Source organism: Sapajus apella, unplaced genomic scaffold, assembly GCF_009761245.1.
Source record: "Sapajus apella isolate SASKATOON/1434 unplaced genomic scaffold, GSC_monkey_1.0 scaffold36, whole genome shotgun sequence".
In the NCBI taxonomy this organism is placed as follows: domain Eukaryota; kingdom Metazoa; phylum Chordata; class Mammalia; order Primates; family Cebidae; genus Sapajus; species Sapajus apella.
In genome coordinates, this window is record NW_022436976.1 from 11,905,560 (window position 1) to 11,928,122 (window position 22,563).

General features: G+C 34.8%; 1 protein-coding gene across 1 annotated transcript in view; it reads right to left on the reverse strand.

Annotated features, from left to right (window-relative positions):
- LOC116564091 (serine/threonine-protein kinase TNNI3K) overlaps positions 1 to 22,563 on the reverse strand; it is a 324,743-nt gene that overhangs the window by 176,317 nt on the left and 125,863 nt on the right. The window contains exons 9-13 of the mRNA XM_032297087.1: positions 18,423 to 18,561; positions 12,810 to 12,954; positions 12,617 to 12,721; positions 8,649 to 8,743; positions 7,927 to 8,076 (exon numbers count right to left, since the gene is read on the reverse strand). Of these exons, the coding sequence (XP_032152978.1) occupies positions 7,927 to 8,076; positions 8,649 to 8,743; positions 12,617 to 12,721; positions 12,810 to 12,954; positions 18,423 to 18,561 (634 nt within the window). The remainder of the gene's footprint in view (positions 1 to 7,926; positions 8,077 to 8,648; positions 8,744 to 12,616; positions 12,722 to 12,809; positions 12,955 to 18,422; positions 18,562 to 22,563) is intronic.

A 22,563-nucleotide genomic window follows, 5' to 3' on the forward strand; every position in this document is an offset into this window, starting at 1 on the left:
TTGACCTCATATGTCTCATATGCCCAGGTCATCAAAGGAGCAGCCTGGGCCTTGCTTTAGACCTGGCCCAAATAATAAAGCTTTCACAGTAATTATACATATGAGGCTTTGTTCAATATTTTAATATATTCCCTTCCCATTATGTTAAAAACTCACTTTCCAGAGCATTGAAAAGTGGAATCAGAGGATGGTTTATGACAATTGTCCTTCAATGGCTCCTCTTCCTCCTGACCATGCTGGTCCGATACACTGTTCATTATTAGATCAGAGGTAACAAAAATTTCTGATTTGCTCTATCTTCTCATCACTTAAATATGAAAGATGTCCTAATTTTATATCACAGAGAGGGAACTCACATCCCCTTTGACCAATTACTCTTGTCCCTTAATCACCAGGCCCCAGTAAGGATGTCACTAGTCCTTTACCTTAAAAGAAGGATCCACAGGCATGAAGAATGCTTTTGCCAAGAGGTTTTTATATACAAACTAAATTCTTTAGCTATCCTCCTTTTTTGTCTTTTTCTCATTCTGTTTTTTTTTTTTTCTCTTTCCTTTCCTGCTTCAAACATTCATTGTGTACCAATGAGGGGCCAGCTCCAATAACATCTTCCCTGAGAGGCCTTCCCCTTCCATGATTACTCAGTTTTAGATAGTACCCTTGAACTTTGTGTTCATCATTGCATTTCCTTTTTATTTTAGTCATAGCACTTATTGTTAACCCATATTTTCTACTTGTTTTCTTGCTTGCAGCCTGTGTCTTCAAGCTAGAAATGCAAACTTCCTAAGATCAGGGAGATATTATCTGTCTTACTGATCCTATCACTAGGAACTTAGTTCCTAGTACAGTGTCTATCACATATTATTAGGCTGGCAATGAATTTCTGTTGAACGAATGAATGGTACTCAGTATGAGAGAGGGTGTTGAAATAGAAATATTATTTACTTTTATAATCAATGCTATCAAACGGAAAAAAATTATATAAATATTTAAATCAAATTTTATTTAGCCAAGTTCTTGGAAGAAAAGATACATGATATGAACCTCTATAATGGTGAATCTTACAACAATCTGGAAGAGTCAGGAGAGTTAAGACTGTCTTTCAAGCTCAACTTGAAAGATGAGGACAAATTGATTAATCAAAAAGGGAGGAGAAAAGCATTCCAGTCAGAAGAAAATTTTGCTGTTCCAATACATAAAAAGAAGAGCTTTAGAACATTCTTTAAAACATTTTTTCCTATTTATTTGCATATTAGGATGTGCAGTTAATAAGAAACCTATGATATTTACAGAAATGGCTACACAGACAACAGAAAAGTAGTAGTTAGTATTTCTGAGAATATCAACTCTCCAGATGCCATATAGTAGGACATAGAAAAGAATGTAATGTCTAAAATATTTTCCTTTTGTCTCTCTTATTGCTTTCAACTAGCATGTACTGGACATCTACTAGGAGTCATTGACTGTATTCAAGTTTTTGGAAGACAATGAACTAATGGCCCAAATGCTTCCTCTCAAGCAGCTTATAATTTGGTAAGAGGAGAGAGTGTTTCACTATGAAGTGGTAAACACAGAGACAGAGATATGCACATAATAAAGTAAAATATAAAGAAAAGATATGTGTGTAGGCTGGAATGTCAGGGAAGACTTTCCAGAAATCTTCAATAAGACTAGGAGACTTCCATAAACTAAGTCTTGAAGACCAAGTGGCAAGCAGAAATATAAAGAATGAAGTGACAGGGAGAGGACAGAATGGATGTAGAGGGAGATTGAACTGCCATGAGAAAAGTCTTGGAAACATGAAATAACATGATATGTATAGAGAAGAATAAGCAGTTTTATACTATTACTGCTACGTGAATTGACACTGCCTCACGGGGTTATTATATGGATTTGATGAGTTAATAAATGTGAAGTGTTTAGAACATGCATGACACAGAGTGCACACTGAGTGAATGTTGGTGATCTAGTGAATGTGACGATGGTTGTGGCATGTGGGGTTGTCCATGTAACAGGAGAAAGAGGACATGAGGTTCAAGAGGCAGGGAGTACACAGGACAGGAAAATCTTTGTATGTTATGATATCAAGCTGAGCCTTTTTGTTATGGGTGATGGTATGTCAGAGAAAGGTTTAAAACTGGGGAATAATATGGTCTTATTTGCACCTTGAATATATATATATCTCAGTCTATAGTTGGAAAATAAATTTTAAAATGCTGAGGACAAAAAAGGGCAGCTATGAGGAATGGATCAGAAGAAGCATTATAAGAATCTGAACTAAAATAGTGATAGTGAAAAAAAGTAAAAAGGATGGATTAAAAATGTACTTAATTAAGCAAAATAAAGAAGACTTTTCTATTGAATGGATAGGATGTGTGGTGGGAGGAGACGCTGAGGAGGAAAAAGTAATCAAGCGTCATTCAAGATTTCTGACCTAAGTGACAAAGTGGATGCTAATACCATTAAATGGCTGATTGAATAAAGAATACATAGTAGAAGAAACAGAATGATAAGGACAAAAAAAGATGTTAAGTTCAATTTTGGACTTACTGAGTTTTGCAGGGTCCTCAGATATCCAAGCAAAGAAATCAAGCAGTCAATTGGTGTGGTAGCTTGAAAATATGATTACAAATTATTTGACATTCCACCTTGACTATGGAGAAAAACCCTGCTGTAGGAAAGAGGCTTGCAAATTTGTGCAATAGTTTTAAAATATTGTTTTATATATTTGCATGTGACTATGCATATTAGAATAATGTCTTTGGATTACTTTCATAATATTTTGATTAATTATTCTCAAATTCTCCTTGATTTTTCTTCACTCTGAGGCTTAAAATTAATGGTATAACTTGAGCCATAAATAAGAAATATCAATATAATAAAACAACACATGTTTTATAGATGCAGGGATTGTCCAGAGGTGTTTGGCAGGAATATAAGCCCTTCATTAGTGGGTTTATAGCGGATGCCTATTATCCTAATATATCATAATTTCTAACTGTACACTAAAGCATGTTATAAATTAGGAAAGACCATGATATTTGGGAGGTATGTGGTTTCGACTGAATCTCTGCTCTGCACTTACCAATAATAGCTACTGCCATTCTCACTGAGAATCTGTTATGTGCCAAGCACTTAAATCTTATCCTTAAACCTCATCAGAATTCTGTAAAGTTGTTATTAATATCCTCATTTTGAATTTGAGGGTAAATGCTGAAAGAGGTTAAAGAACTTGCCCAAGGTGATTAAATAATAAGGATGGAGTTTGGGCTTAGATCTAATTTTACAGTGTGTTGGTAAGAGCTTGAATTCTAAATAAGACAGACTCCCTGTTTGGTACTATCTCTCTACTCAACAGCTGCATGGATTGGGCAAGTGTCACTCAACAGCCCTAATCTTAATCTATTAATGTATACAATAAAGACAATATCAATTTAAAGGGTTATTTTTATTAAATTATATATAAATATATATGCATATGTAAGAGATGCTTAGTGAATGTTGAGTTCTCTTTTACTATTCATTTTATGGATTTTTATGATTATTATATTTCAAAAACATTTTTCTGTGTTTTCTCACTACAATGATGAAAGTTCTTTTTATTCTAATGACAGTTGAGATTATTTTACTTATTTTTTAAAAGAGAGCAACTAAACATGTAAGAAGGTAACCAGTATACAAAAACAAAAAAATCACACATGGATTCCTTATCCCAATCCACTCTTGCACACTAAACTAGTATCACTAAACTAAGTTACTGAACTTCAAATAGGAATTCAATATAGAAAAATCCTGGGAGTTTATAATCCATTGGTGAAAATTTGTCAAATAATTTAATGAGTCTATCTCTTGTTACTTGTACTCCTCTCCCACCCTCATCTATTTTATATTTTTACTGTCTTAAAAACTGTAGAAACTCATGACTGTAAGATTTCATTACTTGTAGAGACTACACTATAGTACATTACTATAAATAATTCACACAATACTACACTTGTCAAAAGGAATGAACAAAGTATATATCATGGTACAGGAACCTTGATTTTTATTGTTTTTGCTCACTTACTCACTAATTCTCCACCTCCAGCTCCCTGTCACTGTGAATTAGGTGTCTTTGCTGTACACAAATATTGTATTCTGGGTAATTAGATATTGTGATAGAAGCCTCTGTATATTACTTTAACTGGTGTCAGTACTGAAGCGAATAAGAAGTTTTTAGGTCTGTTTCTAGTTTGGGTTATTTTCTGACCCTAAACAGCCTGACATAAAGGATGCTTTTCTTTGTCAAAGGCAGCCTTTTCAAATCTAACTGCCAGACACACTATTGAGCTATGTGTTTAATTCTAATTGGCTGAGATCTTTTCAATTCGGCAGGTTCATCTTTAATGCAATGGATGTAAGATTATGTGTAGGTCTTTTCAATGGGTTTTCCATACTGGTGATTAGGGCAGAGGATTTGAACATAAGCAGGCTGCTGGCTATTCCTTCTGACCAATTTAAATCGATTCATACAGGTACTTTGTACCACAGGTAAAGGGCAGAACAAATCCAAGTGAGTGAGACAGCTATTGCTACTCTTTCAGATGGAATAGTAGAAACGAAGAAGGGGGGGATGGGGAGGGGAATCACTCTAAATACTGTAAAATTGGAATTCTAAGCAGTCTGACAGATAAATATTGAAACTTAAACAGTAGGCTTCTGTGTAGGATCAAGGTCGCCAGGAAAATTATTTTCAAGATTGATTTTGATATCTTTAGGTTAAAAAGGCTATGCAAATAGAAAGCATTCTTTATATCTGATTCCATGAGGAACCATAGTGAGTAAACCCTTTTCTGAAAATATTCCAAAAGAGAATACATAACTCTTCCAGAACTCCAAATCACACATTCATGTGACATATCAGAATAGTAGAAAGAAGGTCAGTCAAATTTAGCTTGGGTCAGATGAAAAATTTCAGACAGAAACAGGTGCTGCTGAGAAAGACTCCACAGTTTTCTGTTGAGAGATTAGACTAGGATGAACTATTCAAATTGGGCATATTCAGAACTATACGTATTCAGATAACACCCTTGATTGTGAAGCTCCCTTCTTGTTTATCTCTCCTGGGATAATAGGGGGTACATAGTAAATCATGAGGGGGCCATTCTAAACCATATCAAGTAGAGTTTTAGTCCTTCCTCAACTTTATCTCCAAATTGCTCAGGGAATTCCTTAGTATACCATATCAACTAATTTAGTGACTCCCTCTCCATGGAGACAGGGAAGCACTTCTTTATTCAAAGGAAAGAGGGACAGGCACACTGCTGACAATATTAACAGGGCCACTTTAATTTTTCCTGAACACATGAAAACAATGCAACATTTTTTTCAGGAAGAGGAAAAATAGCAACAATTTCATTTTGTTGACTGACTTGCCTTGCCCTAGAACATATGCAAAACATCCATCTGTCTTCCGAGCAACAACATTCAATTTGTTAAAATTCATAGTAATAAAGGAATGCAACACTGATGCCTGGCACATTAGTTTGAACAAATACGGTGACAAATATGGCATATGTTGCAGGGGCCAGTGGGCAAGTCCTCTAAGCTAAAGGATCTTTGTTTACATTTCATAGGAAATCTTAGAAGCTTACACAATGATTCATTGTTTCATAAAAGTGTGGAATTCCACGAAAAATAAAAGTAAAGCCAGTTTTCAACTATCACTCTCAATCAACTAAAAACAAACAAAGCCAACCCCTGTGAAGAGATAGCTGCAGCAGCAATTTCTGAGCTTCCTTCTGGAAGACTAATGCCTCGTAAACAGTCTTACACTGAAGCTCACATTTCTTGAGAGACACTGAGAATCACTTGAATAAATGCAATGTGTTGAGTAGATAGAATTTAGTAAGGCCTCCTGAGACTTCAGAAAATTAAAGATTTTCCAAATGATATTCAGATGTAGAACTACCCACTTTTTAAATATAAAGTAGAACACCTTTATATCTAATAGAAACATAACCATATGTTAAACAAAAGACATATATCTATGTATATGCATGTTCATAACACAGTACTCTTAATAGCTTCAAATTGAAAATTATCCAAATGCTCATGAACAGTAGAATAAATTATTGTGATATAGTCACAAACATTATACTAAACAATAAAAATGACCAATCCACAACTGCCTGCAACAATGTTTAATGAATCTCACATATTGTTGGCTGAAAAGAGTCAGACACAAAAAAGTGCATACCATAGCATTCCATTTATATAAAGTCCGGAAAGTGCAAAACAACTATGCCACAAGAAGGCAGTGATTGGTAGATCACTTAGGGGAGTGATTGGAAAAGAATGTCAATGGGGCTTTTAAGGGACTTGTTATGTTCAGTTTCTTCTTTTGGGTGCTGGGTGAGTTCAATCTGTGAAATTTATTGACCTATATGGTTATGATACATGCAAAAGTATATGTTGGTATTTATACAGTATTCAAATGAGAAGCCAAAAAGTAAAAGCCCACACAAAACACAGTAGGCCTATATCTAACTCATTACATAACATTTTGTCTGTTCACTTGTCTTTATTAAAGTAAGTCCCCTATCATTTTTCCATTAGCAGTCTTCAGACCTGTATATTTTTCCTTCTCTTTGGCTATGTGCTTACTGCATGCTCACAACAGTTCTTCATTTTCATCCATCAGACTACATTTCTCCTTTCATTGATGGATTTCCATATTCCACTTTAGTCAGAAAACCTTTGTAATCAACTTGGTAGGCTAGGAAATCTTACAGGTTAATAATTTCTATTTTTGATATAGTCTTTTAGAATTCTAGTATTTAAAAAGATAACTATGTTTCTTTAAATATGTTGATATCCTTAAAAGACAATGCAGTCATCAAAAGTTAAAATAATGATTAAAATGTGCCTTAAAAATCTGGTATATTTTTATAGTATTCAATTATAACCTACAATTTCAAAGACAATATATACTCTTTCATACCATCTAAAAATCTAAACTCCTTAGGAGCGTGTGTGTATGGAGAGCTCACTTATGAGGCAAATATATCTCAATAACAATTACAAAGATACCTTTTCACCATCTCAATATCATCAGTTATTGAGATGGTGAAAGGGACTTGCGACAAATTTGAAATGACGAATTTGTTATCAAGCATCTTTATTTCTGAGTTACTGCTAGTACCACTGCTATCACACTAAAATGCCAATTACTTAGAATTTATTTTGTGTCAGCCACTTTTCAAAGCAATTTGCATATATTGTCTCATTTAATATTTACAATCTTATGAAGTAGAAGTTATAATCCTTATTTTTCAAATAAAGAAAGTGGAGCTCAGAAATATTAAATAATTTGTACAAGGTCAAATAACATGGCTTGATTTAAACTCAGTTGTTCTTATACCAGATCTCAGGCTTTCACCACTTTGACCTCCAATAAGTTTATACTTAAGCAAATAAGTTTGTATTCAAATAAGTTTATACTTGACTCCCTCACATTTTTCTGGCAAAGGCATTGTCAGCAGGGTTAGATCAGACAAATATTTCCTTTTTTCCCTCTTGTACTTATTTCTTTCTTAAAAATTTGAATCCACATGAAAATTCCCCCATATAAGAGATAAAGACCAGCACTGAGCCCATTCTACTATCATTAGCCATCACAATTTTGTTTCTCTGGTAGCTAGAAATGTTACTTTTCCCTTTTCAAAGTCTCAATACTGAGAATGCCTTTGGCTCATCTGCAGCCTAAGAGTTGCCTTTTCTGATTACAGTGTATTGGACTCTGATCCAAGGGCCTAGAAACTCAAGTACAATCTACAGAAGAAATGTGACTGTTCAAGTCATGCAAGCAAAGTAATTATTGATGCATTGACATAATCTATGCAGACAGTTCAATGTATCACCATAGAGACACGATGGTTAAAAATATACCTTTTTCATAAGCCCACATCAAACATGTCTGCTCATCTTTTTCACCACTAGACCTGCTGGGATCACAAGCCACTAGATTCATATCAGCTCCATTATCCAGTAAGAACTGAACAAGGCGAATGTGACCGTGGTAGCAAGCAGAGTGTAATCCTGTAACAGAAAAGAAAGAACAAAAGGAGAAAAAAGAAAAACTACACCCTAATTTTCAAAAGGCAGTTATCATTATTTGCAAAGGCATAAAGTAAGGATTTATTTCTTTGATAAAGAACTAATTTTATTATTAACCAAACGAGACATTAAGTAAGATGGGTGTTCTATTGTACTCAATCTTCTACAGAGACCGTCTTTTCCTCAGTACAATTATAGTATTTCTACATCTATTGTAATTACCAAGAACAAATGTTAGTATCTTTACACAAGTAAATGAACAAAGACCCAACAAAGGTATTTTTCTCGATCACCAAATGAAGGGGCAGAGCAGTGTGGTCAGTCTGTCCCTAGTGCAGGCCATAAGAAGATGCATTGACTGTAGATAATTTAACACAATAATAAAATTGACCAAAAAGTCAGTCAGTCGTTGTGAATTCTAAATGATGTCAGTTGATAAATACCCTTTCCCACTAGAGTTGAGTGCTCCCAATGCCCCCACACCTCTTTGTATACCATTATCCTTAAGCACTGATAAGCATCCAGAACTAGTGACATTTTCACCACAGTCTTACCAGTGTGCCCATCCCTTCCTTGGTGGTTGATGTTTATGACATTCTGATCAAGAAGTAACTTGACTAGGTCAATGCTCTTGCCATAGGTACAAGCACTGAAAAAAAAAATAAAACAAGAAAGATAGAAGGCCCTTGTTATGGACTAAATTGTGCCCTCTCTTTCACACCTCGAAAAATCATACATTGAAGTTATAACCCCTGATAACCTGACAGTGAGACTGTATTTAGGGATAGTGTCTTTAAAGAGGTACCTAAGTTAAAATGGGTCGTTAGGGTGGGGCCTAATCCAATATGACTGACGTCCTTATAAGAAGAATCTGGGATTAAGACACAGATGACATAGAGAGGCAGCCACGTGAAGACACAGCAAGAAGGCAGCCATCTGCAAGCCAAGGAAAGAGGCCTCAGGAGAAGCCAAACCTGTTGACACCTTGACCTTGGACTTCTAGCCTCCAGAACTGTGAGATGATAAACTTCTGTTGCTTAAACCACCCATTCTATGGTATTTTGTTTATGGCAGCTCTAATGAACACATGCAGCTCTGATTAAGCCAGGCATTCTAGATGCTCACATGTATATAAGAGAGCCAAAGACACAGAGAAGGCAGGAGGTGATAAAAAACAAACCAGCACCATCTGTAAAGGCTAAATAAAAAATGTGGATATATGGTGAGAAAATCCTAAAGATTCTCACATCTGGACCTTTAAGAAAAGATCTGTATAAAATTTCTAGTGTTTTTAAATCAAATGTTCTCTAGGATATTAGTTATTTTTCATAAAAGGAGATAAGATATAAGAATTTCATGCATTTTAAGCTGCAGGACATAGGAATTGTTCTGCAAGACAATTGAATGAGAAATTCAGAATGGTTCTGAGAGTTTTAGTCAAAGTCAGGTCTCGGTCTAAAATGATTCCAGGCAAAACCATCTACTATCTCTCCAAACACTTCCTTGACCAGAGAGTAAGATCTCAGAGCTTTCATTTTACTGAAGGAGCATTCGTTGTGCACTCAAAATCCAAAGTTCTGCCACACACAAACCAGAGGATCTTGGACAAATACTTTGATCTCTATAAGTTTTAGTTTTACCATCTATAAAATAATGATAGACAATGCCTTCTTAATTTGCTAAATTGTTGCTGAAATTTCAAGTGAATTAATGCTTATAGAATCACGTTACAAACTGTAGAAGACCTTTCATTATCAGCTCTTTCCAGTTGTGAGAAAGTATTTGTGGAAAAATTAATACATTTCAAGATGCAAGGAAATAAGATTTTTATAGATAAATTTTACAAGTAGATTTGTTGAAACACTTATTTGAAATTCTGATTTCTACTGTTTACTGGGAAAGCTAAGATGCATAGATAAAAAGATTTTGTATGAAATTAGCATGCCTAGTAAATGACTACTGGATTAAACTTTTTGATTAGTAATTCTTATAAATGTTCTTTTCCTGTAGTTTCCCTCATACCTCTGCTTCTGCTATCACTTGTTCACTAACCATACTCTACATTAAAATCATGAAGAGATATGAGGTATGTAATAGGTAACTGGAAGGAGCTAGCATTGGTCAAAGCCCCAACTAAATGATGGCTAAAGGAAGGGCATAGGGACTTGGTTCTAGAAGAAAGAGGTAGTTCACTGGGTCTTAGCACTTCCTCTTCCTGGGATGGCCTTGCCTAAGTCATTTTTGTTTCATGAAATACCATTCATTTTTTTCTTCCAATTGAACGAAATATGAAGCATTCTAATGAATTCATTGCTGACCCCTCTGCTTCTTTGTAATTTCAATCTTATACTGCTTATCACACTGTGATACTGTACTGGATACACCTCTGTTTGCCTTGATACCTTACAATAGGGATCCTTTAAGGACAGCAAGAATCCTGTCATCTTAATGTACCCAGTAGCACCAATACAAGGTAGGTCTTTAATAACACTTTCTTGAATAATTAAGTGAATAAAAAAACTACCATCTCAGTGCAATATATCATAGCATCATTAACTATTTGCAATATAATATGACCCATAATAGTACACATTTAATATTGATTCATTGCTCTTTTTCAAAGAAACTACTTACAGAAAATAGGTTCTGAATATATGTACACATATGTGTAATATATTTACATATATGTGTGTATATGTGTACTTCTTTGTGTATGTGTGTACATATACACCCATATACATTTGTATATATATGTGTGTGTGTATATACATATGAAAGCCACAACAGAAATGCACTGAGTGCTTACTCTGTGCAAAATACTGTAATTTCTACACAGAAAAATTTGTAGAGTGAATTCCTCATGTAAAAGGAGTTTCTTTTATAAATATTTGCTTAAAATGAATATACCATAAACATTAATCATTACTCTGAGTAGCCACAGGATTTCACAAAATAAAACAATTGGGCATATACTTTCAACTCACTTCACAAATCTTCTCATATAGACAATCTTTTGGAGGTGACAGTCACCTTCTGATTATAGTTTTTGCCAATTTTAGTACATGAAGTAGCAAAATGATTTGAAAACTAGCCTGAGGTGTCAGCCATAACAGGCATGACCTAATGGGAAAGAGAATACCAGCAACCAGTACATATTGGTTCTGCCAACTGTCCCCTGCAGGACAGATTCCACTGATGGATCTAAGGAGTTCTTGCATGTGTTGTGTTACTGAAGAGTGTGTAGAAAACAGACAAAATATTTTGGTACTAGAACATGAAGAAATGTGAAAAGCATATGATTTAGAATTAGGTAGGCATTTACTACATTATTTTCTAGCCATAAGAAACTTTGGCAGGTTACTTAGTTTTTCTGAGCCTTAATTTTCTCTTCTGTAAAAGAGAGATAATAAATCCAACTTCATAAAACGTTACAAGGATTACACGAGATAAGGGATGCAAATCATCTGGCATATGGTCACTATTCCATAAATGGTGGTTTTACTTCACCTTTTTTTTTGACCAAGTCTTTGGTTGACAAGAAAAATCTGGAAATGCATGTGAAATCTGACAGGTTGATGCCTGATGCAGAAGCATAGGCTTCATTTTAGAATGGTAAGAAAAAAAGAGAGTCTCCTCATTTTTATTATTCATCAATGCACTACAAAAACATTATGGGAACAACAAATTAGTCTCAAATATATTTTTAGAGGTTACAAACTGATGAAAAATATATAATGTGTAAGATCTACTAAATTCAAGATCTACTAAATTGCTTTTACTGTTATAGCAAAATAGTTACTCATTAAAAATGAAGGCCTTAGATTTTATAAAACATTCACCTTCCTTTTGGGCATTTTAGGGAACTATAGCTCTGACTTATTAGCACCCTTTTCTTTTTCTCTTTTTATTTTTGGTTGCAACTTTTCTAATCCCAGCTGCTCCTTTGATGTGCTTTTCTAGAGCACACTGTAAAGGGCACTTATGAATTCCTAGAAAAGAGCTAATGCCTTCTTAGGTATTTGAGTGGCCACCCTGACTAGGCTTTTACAGGCTGACAGATGGATGTTTTAGATAGGTAGACACATTTGCACATAAGGTTTAAGTAGAAAGGAAAAAAGTGTCACATTTAATGCTGATGAATTCTGGTAATGAGATTCTTGTTGGAGGAGGATTACGGGCACATCCCTTTTTGGCAGCTTTCCACGGAGTGAAGAGGAATAGAAGCAATATGCTTACAGATGTTGATATGCCTGTTGCCTTGGCAACATCAGTCCCTGTCTTTGTGGCTGCTGCCAGGAACGCAGCATCTGGCTCCGGCCCCATCTGTTGTACTGACTGCAGCATCTGCCTCCACCTTTTCTTCTGTGCATCTAGCTTGGGCTCTTTGTCCTCTGCCCTACCTCTGCTATCGCTCTCTGATTGCAACATCTGCCACTATTTGTTCTTGCTTTATGTACACAAGTTCAGGCGCTTTTGAGTGTCAGCTAAGTTTAGTGGCTATTGCACTTAAATATTCTTTCACCTGTGAAAAGCTGTTTCGCTGAAGATGTTTTCCTTAGTCAGGCTTTCTGTTCCTGATATTTGGATGATTTCCTTGGCAACTTCAAATTTGCCATTGTAGCATGCCCTAGATTTGAAGAAAATATCTTGTTAATATTGTAAGCAAGTACATAGAGTATACCTGGAGGACCTATGGAATACTACATAATACTCACAAGTGCAAGGGGGTATCTCCATAGATATTAACAACATGAGGTCGAACTTCCAAATCACTTTGCAGCAGATACTTAACTATATCTTGGTGTCCAAATCGAGAACAGAAATGGAGTGGGACATGGTCTTCATTATCTCGAGCATTCACTATTATCAGCAAGCAAGAAAAATATACGTTATCTAGAATTCTCTGTCACCCTTCATATGTGTAGTACCATCGACATTTCTAAGTGCCCGAGAGATTCCAGGAAATTTCCAGTTAATGGTAATAATAAAGGAAATTAAGCACAACCAATTTTTTAAATTATAATTTTATTTTATTGCCTATTGCCACATTGAACAGGCTACAGGCTTTCCTCTAGCTTTCATAAATTCTATGGAACACATCAAATCAAATCTATCTCACACAATGAAACAGTTCAGGAAAATAGTATCATCCAAAAGATAGAAGTGGCCTTATTTCCACAAGTATCACCTTTCAAATTTATTATTTTTTTTCTCTGAAGGATGTTAAGAATTACAGATCCTGGCCAGAGCACCATTCTTAGAGATTTTGGTTCAGTAGGTTAGAGTGGGGCTCCACAACCTATATGTTATATGTTTACAACACTGTTTTAAACAGCTCTGACATACATCCTTAGCTAAACATTGCCATACTACAGTATTCAGAGCATGGTATAATGAAAGGAAAAGCACTTTAGACTTAGGCAGACCTCATTAATCGTTTTACTTTAGACAGGCTATTTAAAATTCAATTCTTCATTCAGTAGTGGACATTTGTCCTTCTCTTTGGAACACTCAGTCTTATAACCTCTTCTGACATTTGGGTAATTCCCTATACTGCAAGCACTAATGAGAAGCCAAGACCACATTTTATCATAGAAGTAGAAAATGTGCTTTCCAAGGTCTCTTTGCAGCTAGGGAACAGAATTAGCAGAGGGTGACCATATGTCCTGGTTTAGGCTTGTTATCCTGGAATAATTCTTAATAATGACGCTTTTACTCTCAACAGTTCCCTGATCTGGATACCTATCTGTAGACTCCTCCAATCAACACATCATATGAGACTCTGACTTCAGAGCTGATGATGCAAAAAGTAGGGTCTAATCTCTCTTGGTAATGTGGCAGTGGTGGCAGTAGCTCCATCCAATTTCCCATGGTAGCAATTCCAGCCACAGATTCAATGCTCTGCATTATTGGCATCAGAAGCACAAGTGTCAATGTGTGCCTAGCAAAGGTGGCAGTGCCTCTTCACAGGACCACATTTGGGCATGATTTTGGATGTTGATCCTCACTGTTAGAATTTCAAACATGGCTTTCTACTCTGTTCTGGGGGAATAAGATTCTGTGTGCTGTATGATATACTTTACTCCTTTTATGCCTAAATTAGCAAGAGTTAGTTTCTAATGCTTGAAAGTAAAAAACAAAACAAAACAAAACAAAAACTTGACAGATACACTCTTATTCTTCAATGAGAATCAAATGATCATGATGTACTAGCCATTAAGCTAGTGGTGGAGGTATAGATGTCTTATCTGTAACAATGGATATAGTAACATGATTGTTGCAGGGATGCTGAAAAGAATAAAGAGAATTATGACAGGAAAGCATCTATCTAGCATGATGCTTGTCACGTACTAGACATTTAATAAAAGTTACTTAACCTTTTTACTAATAGCCCTCTTAGAAATTTGCTATGTCCAAAGCTACTAACAGATAAATGCAGAGTCTATGTTCTCAAATAACTTACAGTCTAAACAGTCAATAATTACAGTCCTGAAGTAATAACAACTGAACATCAAACTGCTCAATGCCTAATCTGGCTTTAATAATTTTTAAAACTAAAATAATCAAATCAATGCTCTAAAGTCATTTGTTTTATTGTTTGATTACTTTGTCAATCTAGACAGGATCTTAATTAGGCCTTGTAGCAGCTATATTTGTAGACAATCATTCTCGTTTTATTGTCCTGCAAGATTTTAAGCCAAAGGGAAATCTTTAACAAAGTCATTGAGCTTCTCCACCCAAGGCTGTTATTAAAAAGAAACCTTTGAATCTTTTTTTGTTAATGAGTAGCTCAAAAAGACACCTTTACTTCTGAGGAATGTTCTTGGTTCTTTTGATTATCTCCCTTTTTAAAAAGCTTTTTCTTTGTTCGCATTCTGTTCTAAGCTAGGGAAAGTCAATGCCACAAGTCAATGCTTGAGAATAATCAGGAGTCCAGGGCATCTGGAGCATGACATAAGAATTCTTGAGGTTCAGAAGGAAAAATGCAAAGCAGAATGCAGTGCAATCTTCTATTAATTTATAATTTGCCTTTGGCCATTCTTGGCTCCACCCAGTATTCCTCTCCCAACTGAATCAGTAAACTTCCAATTAGGTGATTTACTTGGTGAATTATCTGCTGTGGTTGATACATACTTCCATCAAAAAAGATGTAAATACCAACTGAAGGAACAATGTCATTGTGATGTATTTAGTTTTGTCTTGGGCCAATTTGCAAAGAAAAAAAGAAAATACATTATTATGTCATAGGAAAATTGAATGCATAAATAACATTCTATTTGCTCTAACTTAGCATCTTATTGAGAAACGTATAAAGGAGAATTTAAAACAAAAGAATACATGTAAATCATTATTAGGAAAATATCTAGTGCCTGGTCCTCTGTTTTAAAGAGAGTAAGTATATAGCGATGTCTTTTGAATGAAATATTGAATATTGGGTGAATGGGTGCGGTTTTTTCTTTATTTCTGCACACTGACCTTAAAATAAAGCTTTCAGATTAACCCAGCAAATGTTAGCATGTCCTACAAGATCTTTAAAATTACTCCCAGATCTGTCTTTTATAAGCTTTTGGTAACAGATCTGTGTAATACATCCAACAAGATATATTTCAAAAAATAAAACACTTCCTCTTGTTGGGCATGTTTAAGGATTTTTTTGTGGTTTTCTGCAACATTCAGCTCCATCCAGTTCCAAGGATTGTGTTATTTAAAAGACATACACATTTATGATTAAGATGACAAAAATTATTAATTCTAAATTTAACTGTTTCCATTTTTAACATTATTAAAATGATAAATTTTGAAGAATGTATTACTATTTTTTTTTCTGATGCAGTCCAGCAATATTTTAACCTTTTTGACCTCTTTCAGGGGGCATTACACTTCTTCTCCTTTGCCCTAAGAGATACAAAGAAGTAAAACAGAGGCTTAAAACATACCTGACTGAATAGATCAGCCTCCCAAACATGCTGAACCAAAGAGGCTGCTTTCACAATTACATTTTAGGTTATTTTGCAATCTGAATTTATTTTCATTTGTGACATTTTGTTACCATGGAAACGTACTGTAAATATGAGATTTCAAATTGTACTCTTTTGGGGATCATTTATTTAATCTTCCTCCTATGTCCATTTACCACAGGCAGGGCCCATATCTAAAATAAATCATTTGGAGGCTTAGCTACATCTTAATATAAGTGAACTAACTTATAAATAAGTCCTGCACAGTGTCCATGGGCATAGCAGATATTTTGGTTTATTTTTTGCAATTGGTTGAAGTGCAAATGGTACTTAAATATCAAGCATGTACAAGAAAGAAATAAAATTACTTAAAAATCTGAGTCATGCTGTCTCTTGATTTTTTAAAATGATTGAGTAGGAACCATGTAATACTTATGTGCACCAAAAAGAAAATGTAAAAAATTGCATCATATGATGTTGGTATGTAAGGGGGATATGGTTGTAGTATTACACATTTCAATGCCTTTTGCAGAAGAGTCTTTTGATCCTAGAGACATGCGGATCATAAATGACATTCATTTTGACACTACTGAGCTCTGGAGTTGTGCAGACGAATAAAAAGCTAAGATTGGCATCAATAATAAAAGGAAAAAGTGATGTGGTTCCTGACCCCTTGGAAGAGTGAGGCAGTTTCAAAAACACGATTATGCGTTCAGTGGTTCACACAGGTGTACCTCTGCCTATTCTAAACTAACAAAATGAAAGAGACTGCTTAAACAAGGTCCAAGGAACAGCATTCCTTACATCCTGACAACATAGGTTGTTTATAATAATGCTCTAAAGTAGATGCCTGAGTTACTGCATACTGGCTTATAGAAAATAATACAAGCTATGATTTTTAATTTTACAAAATAAAGTGGCCCATGTTTACAACTTGGAAACTGAAAATTACTCTAGTCTCTAGGAACCTTTGTGTATTCCTTATGGGTAGATAAAAAACTTGATTAGCTTTATTAACTAAATATCAATCTGAATTTTGGACCAAGGAACTGGCAGTTCCAGAGATTTGACAACCATGTCCTTTTGGAAATGTGTATTGTTCCCGCTGCAAAGGCCAGCAGTTCTTACAGCTGGGCTTTTAATTAGGTCTCTAGGGGGTCAATGGAAGAATGCTGGATATGCCTGAGAGAATTTAATGGCAAGATGCAACTGTGAGTGAATTTTTATCAAAAAATAAAGTTTGTGAGTAAAAGTGAAAAAAAGAAATTTTCAATAACTTATAATCAACTTTCCAAAATTTATTTTATAATTAAGAAAATAAAAATGAAAGGAAATTCTATTCTATCAACTGATTCTAAAATCCTTCTATGTATTCCACAGCTTTTTTCCGAAATGGATCACACTCAAACTCGATCTCTATTAAAAAGTATAGTAATATAATATCAAATACTGGGGATGCTGTGGGAAGCAACTGAAATTCTCATATATTGTTTTAAAATTTTAAAATAGTACATACATTTTGGAAAACTGTCTAGAAATTTCTTAAAACATTAAACATATGCATTACCTTTCAGTTTATCAACTCACACACACACACACACACACACACACACACAAATATAATCAAGAGAAATGAACATATATGTCTGCAAAAAGACTTGAATAAGAATGCCACTGGCAATTGTATTCATAATAGAAAAACATTAGAAATGTTAAAATGTCCACTAGGAGAAGAACAGATATACCAATTGTGGTATAATCATGCAATCATCAACAATATAAAAGAACAAACTATGTTCCATACAACAACATAGATAAATGTCCAAATCATCTTGTTGACCAAAAGAAACCAGTCACAAAATTATACAAACTTCAACAACAGATAAAAGTATATATAGCAATAAAAGCCAGAATATTAATTATCTTTGGTGGTAAAGTCTATTTACCTGAGATGAGTGCATAAGGGAAGATTTCAGAGTGATGAAATCTGGGGTGTTTACAATGGATGTATATGTACATATATATTCATCAAGTTATATACTTAACATTTGAGAATTTGCTAGATGTAAATAATGTCTCAATTTATAAAAGATTAGTGAACAACAGCAAATATAATTAATTTATCTACAAAAACTCTTTACTTTCACTGGAGCACCTAATATATTAAGAATTTAGCTAAAACATGTAAAGAAGTATTCACATGTAGGTTTAATAAATATATTAAGGATAATTATGACTCATAGAGCAAATAAATAGATGACTACAGGATTAATCAACTTCAAGATTATTCTCTGGTAAGTAAGAGAAGCACAGGTAAAAGATATACATAATGCAAATGACAGAAAAGGTCTTTTAAACATATAATCCTACCATCTGCTTTGCTGCCTTCTTCCATCAAGAGTTTTGCAATATTAAAGAATCCTTTTGCAGATGCTAGGTGGAGGGGTCTATCTCCAACTTCACCACTTACATTTACATCAGCACCAAATTTCAAAAGAAGGTGGGTTACCTAAAGGATTCATTTATTTGAAATTAGTATCAAAACTCAAACAATAATGCAAAACTTTTGGCAGTATACAAGAAAACAACCAGTTTAAACCATAAAAAATTGATTGTTATATCACCTAGCAAGAAGTCCAAAACTGGAACAATTCTAGGGTTGATTACTACAACAGCTTAATAACTCAAGTTCTGTCATTCTGTTCTGCCATGCTCAGCAAGCAGGATGGATCACCTTATGGTAGCAGAGAGCTGCAGCATCTCCAGGCATTACAAACTGAAGTCCACAGTGTAGAGGAGAAGATGATCTCTACCCTTTGGAACAAGGAGCATTTTTTTTTAATCTAGAAATTCCTTCTTAAAAACTCCCCAGAAACCACCTTTCCATATCTCTTCAGTCTGGACTAGGTCATCTGCAACTTTCTAAACCAATCCCTGGACAACGGAAAGGTTTACTGTGAGTGACTTCACAGTGGCTAGAGATCAGGGCATCTCTAAGCACAACCTCTAGAAGATAGGTTGAACAGTGAAATAAAATCATGAGTCTGCAAGAAAGAAAAAAATATATGGCCCAAAGTGGTAATAGTTGAAGTGATACTTTTGCTTAAGCAACTAGTGGTGCCTGCTACTGTATAATACGTAATGAAGTTGTTAACTTGAGGGGTAATATAATATACCGATTAAGAGCTAAGGTGTAGCGTAAGATAGGCCTAGAGTCAAATCTAGAATCTGATTTATGTTAGCTGCGTGTTCTTGAGAAAAATTAGTTAACTTATCTATACTCAAGTTTCTTCATATGTGCAATAGGAATAATAACAACACTTAACTTATGGGTTGTCATGAGGATTAGATTAGGAATTTGTTTAAAGTGCATAGTGCCATGACTGACATACAGTATTTGTTTTATAAATGCTATTTTTTATTATTGATGGTGAACTGAAACAGTGTTATTTACAATTTCTGTTTCAGAGTTAATGTGGGCTAAATGAGTTGCTAGGGAGCTTTGAAAAAATCCTCTCCATATTTTTTGACCTTGAAAACCTACTTTTTCCATTTGTTCTCTTTAGTATCAACTCTCTTGTCAATTTCATAATGTAGGTTTATGGTACATAAAAAGTCCTCTCTAGAATCATGCAGAATCTTCTCCGAAGGATCTCTTCCAAAGTCTCCTTCTGGCTAGAGCCAGTGGTAGTTGACTTGATTCTTGATTTTTATGGAGCTTCAGTCACATATCACTACTGATCATCTTGCTACTGGAGTTCTAGCTCTTATTCTGGATATATGAGTGAACTAGAGATAGGTACAGTAGCCCTGGCATCTTCTCCAATTAACTGAGACTCTACATCCATATGGTTAGAGAGGGACAAAGTGATGAAGCATGTAGGAGTCTTCCTGGGATTGCTTTAGGTAATTTAGGAATTCCTTTGAGTATACACTTAAGAACTTTCCAAATAATTTGTGTAACCTTGACATTGCCTCTCCTAAGACTTTCAAAAGTCACCTCAGTGATACTAAAAGGTAAGTTAGGATGTGTCTGAGTCATTAAAATAGCAGTTAGGCTTCAAGTAGCAATTGCCCCCTCTCAATTGTCTTCACCACGAAGTGTCAGCACAAAAGTGAATTCATGTTCTAAAACTATTTTTCCTTCCCATGAGTCAGCAAATAAACATGTCTTGAGTATTAATCTCTCAAGAACATGGTAGACATTTAAGAGGAATTCTAGGCAAAATATTAGCTAGGTGTGATGTGGGGAACTGAATTCCTACTGAGTGTAATGGACAAGAGCCAGGGTTTGGAAATCAGGCTTCTACTTAACAGCTATGTTGCCTTGAAGAAATCATTTATCCTTTTAATACTTTAGTTTCTTCATTGCTAAAGTGGGAATAATAATACTTCTATCTCTTGAAGTTGTTATGAGGATTAAATAAGTCATCTCATGAAAAGCACTTGGAAAAGTGCCTGGCATTCAATAACTGTTAGTAAATGTGGTAACCCCAACTTGGAGCATGTGCCTTTTATCTCTTTGTAGGCTAATGGGCTGATCAAGACTTAATTCAGGAGAAATGAGAACAGCAGAAATTTAGTTTCAAGAACCTTGCACGCCTAAGCAGATATTTCCATTTACACAGACTCCATATATTCTGATTATGGGACTTTATAATAGACAGATTAAAACTATCTCTGAAATCGATTGTCTATTAAGCACTATTATTACATACCTAGGAAATATTGCTCTTGGTATAAAACATCTACTCTTCCACTTAAAAATAAGTAAATAAAAAAATGGCAAAGAACATGGCACATTAGGTACATTTATGTATTGAATGTACCATTCTCCTTGTCAGCATATTTTAGCAAATGACAATGGCATCTATAAATTACTTTTGTGCTGCCTTCACACACAGAAAGTGAGTCCCTTATCATAAAAGGGCCATCCACATTTTCGCATAATTTTATAAGACTGTGACTATATTTTCAGGGAAAGTAAACAAATTTAATTCTCTACCCAACATGCACACAGGCTCTTTATGTTTCTGCTGGGTGATGAGGTTAATCGCCGAAGAGGATGACTCTACAAATAATATGCATTGTATATATCCTGTCTGTGCCTGAGGTCAGAAAAGGATGGGATTTTTCCATTACTTGTGCTTTTAGGCCTGTACTTCCAAAAGCATTTTCAGTGCCCAGCTCTTCAGTGCACTCCAGTGCACTCTGAGCAGCACATCAGTGAAATAAGCAATCTTTCCTACCTATAGGTCACGCTTCACAGGTCTTAGAGTGTCCAGGCATATGCCAGCTAGCAGAGGAATAAAGGCATAGTGACTAATAGTGCAGGGACACAAGTAAGTTTGATCTTCAACTTGGAACCCTCAGGTGGTGCTGTGGCATGACCTCCAGGAAGGTAAAAAGGAATAATTCTATCATACAATTGAATGAGTCTAGAAAGACAAAGTGAGGAAAAGTGAAAATGGAGTATTCAATGAATAGTTATATTTAGTTATCCAGTTACATTTGTATTTCTCTCCCTCTCTTTTTTTGTGGGGAGGGGCTGAGTATTCTCACTGCTAAAGGAAGGTGTTTAAAAGTAACATAAAAATTTTGTCTTTTGATATGTTAAGGTTGAAAATCAGCAGACTTTGGAGTTAGAACATGTCTTCTTGAATTCTGGCTTTTCCATTTAAGAAAATTGTTTGGACTTGATAATTTGTCGCACTGGTTGAAGAATAGGAGGAGGTACTTTGGTACAACAGAACGAATATAGGCTTTGGGATCAGACAGAACTGAGTAAATATTCTAGCTCTTCTATTTATTATTAATAGCTGCAAAATTATGGCATACTACCTCACCTGATTGAGCTTCATGCATACCATTGATAAGAATGAGCAAATAACAGTCAATTTCAGGGTTGTGGAAAAATTAGAAAAAAAGACAAAGGTTCTATCATAGCTCCTACTCCACAGTAAAAGCTCACTCATGTGGTAACTCATTAATTTCATAAAGTTGTGAAGGTTAAATAAAATCACGTATGGAACAAAAGTATATTAAAAACTTTAAAGATTTATATATATATTACTTTTTATTACAGAATATAAAACTTTATAAATATAGACCTGTTATATAATCACATATTTAAAACAAATTGTATAATTAAAGGACATTTATAATTGTTTTTATACAGCATTTATGAGTTGTTTTATTGTTATTTCTATTAGCATCATCACAGCCACATTTACTGAGCATTTGCCAATTTATATCCCACACTAACAGCAACCCTATGAGGTTACTATTAATATCTTTCTGCATTTTCTGGGTGAAGAAATGAAGATCTTACATAACCTATACGTGGTCAAAACACTAGGAATTTTTCAAATTTAGGTGACTGATTCCTGTGGCCACACACTTACCAATGTGCCCCACTGCTTCTTTGTGTACTAAGATTGTCAGTAAAAATTAATAACATAACAACTGTAATACTTATATGGATCTACAAGCTCCTCAAGGATGAGTTGAT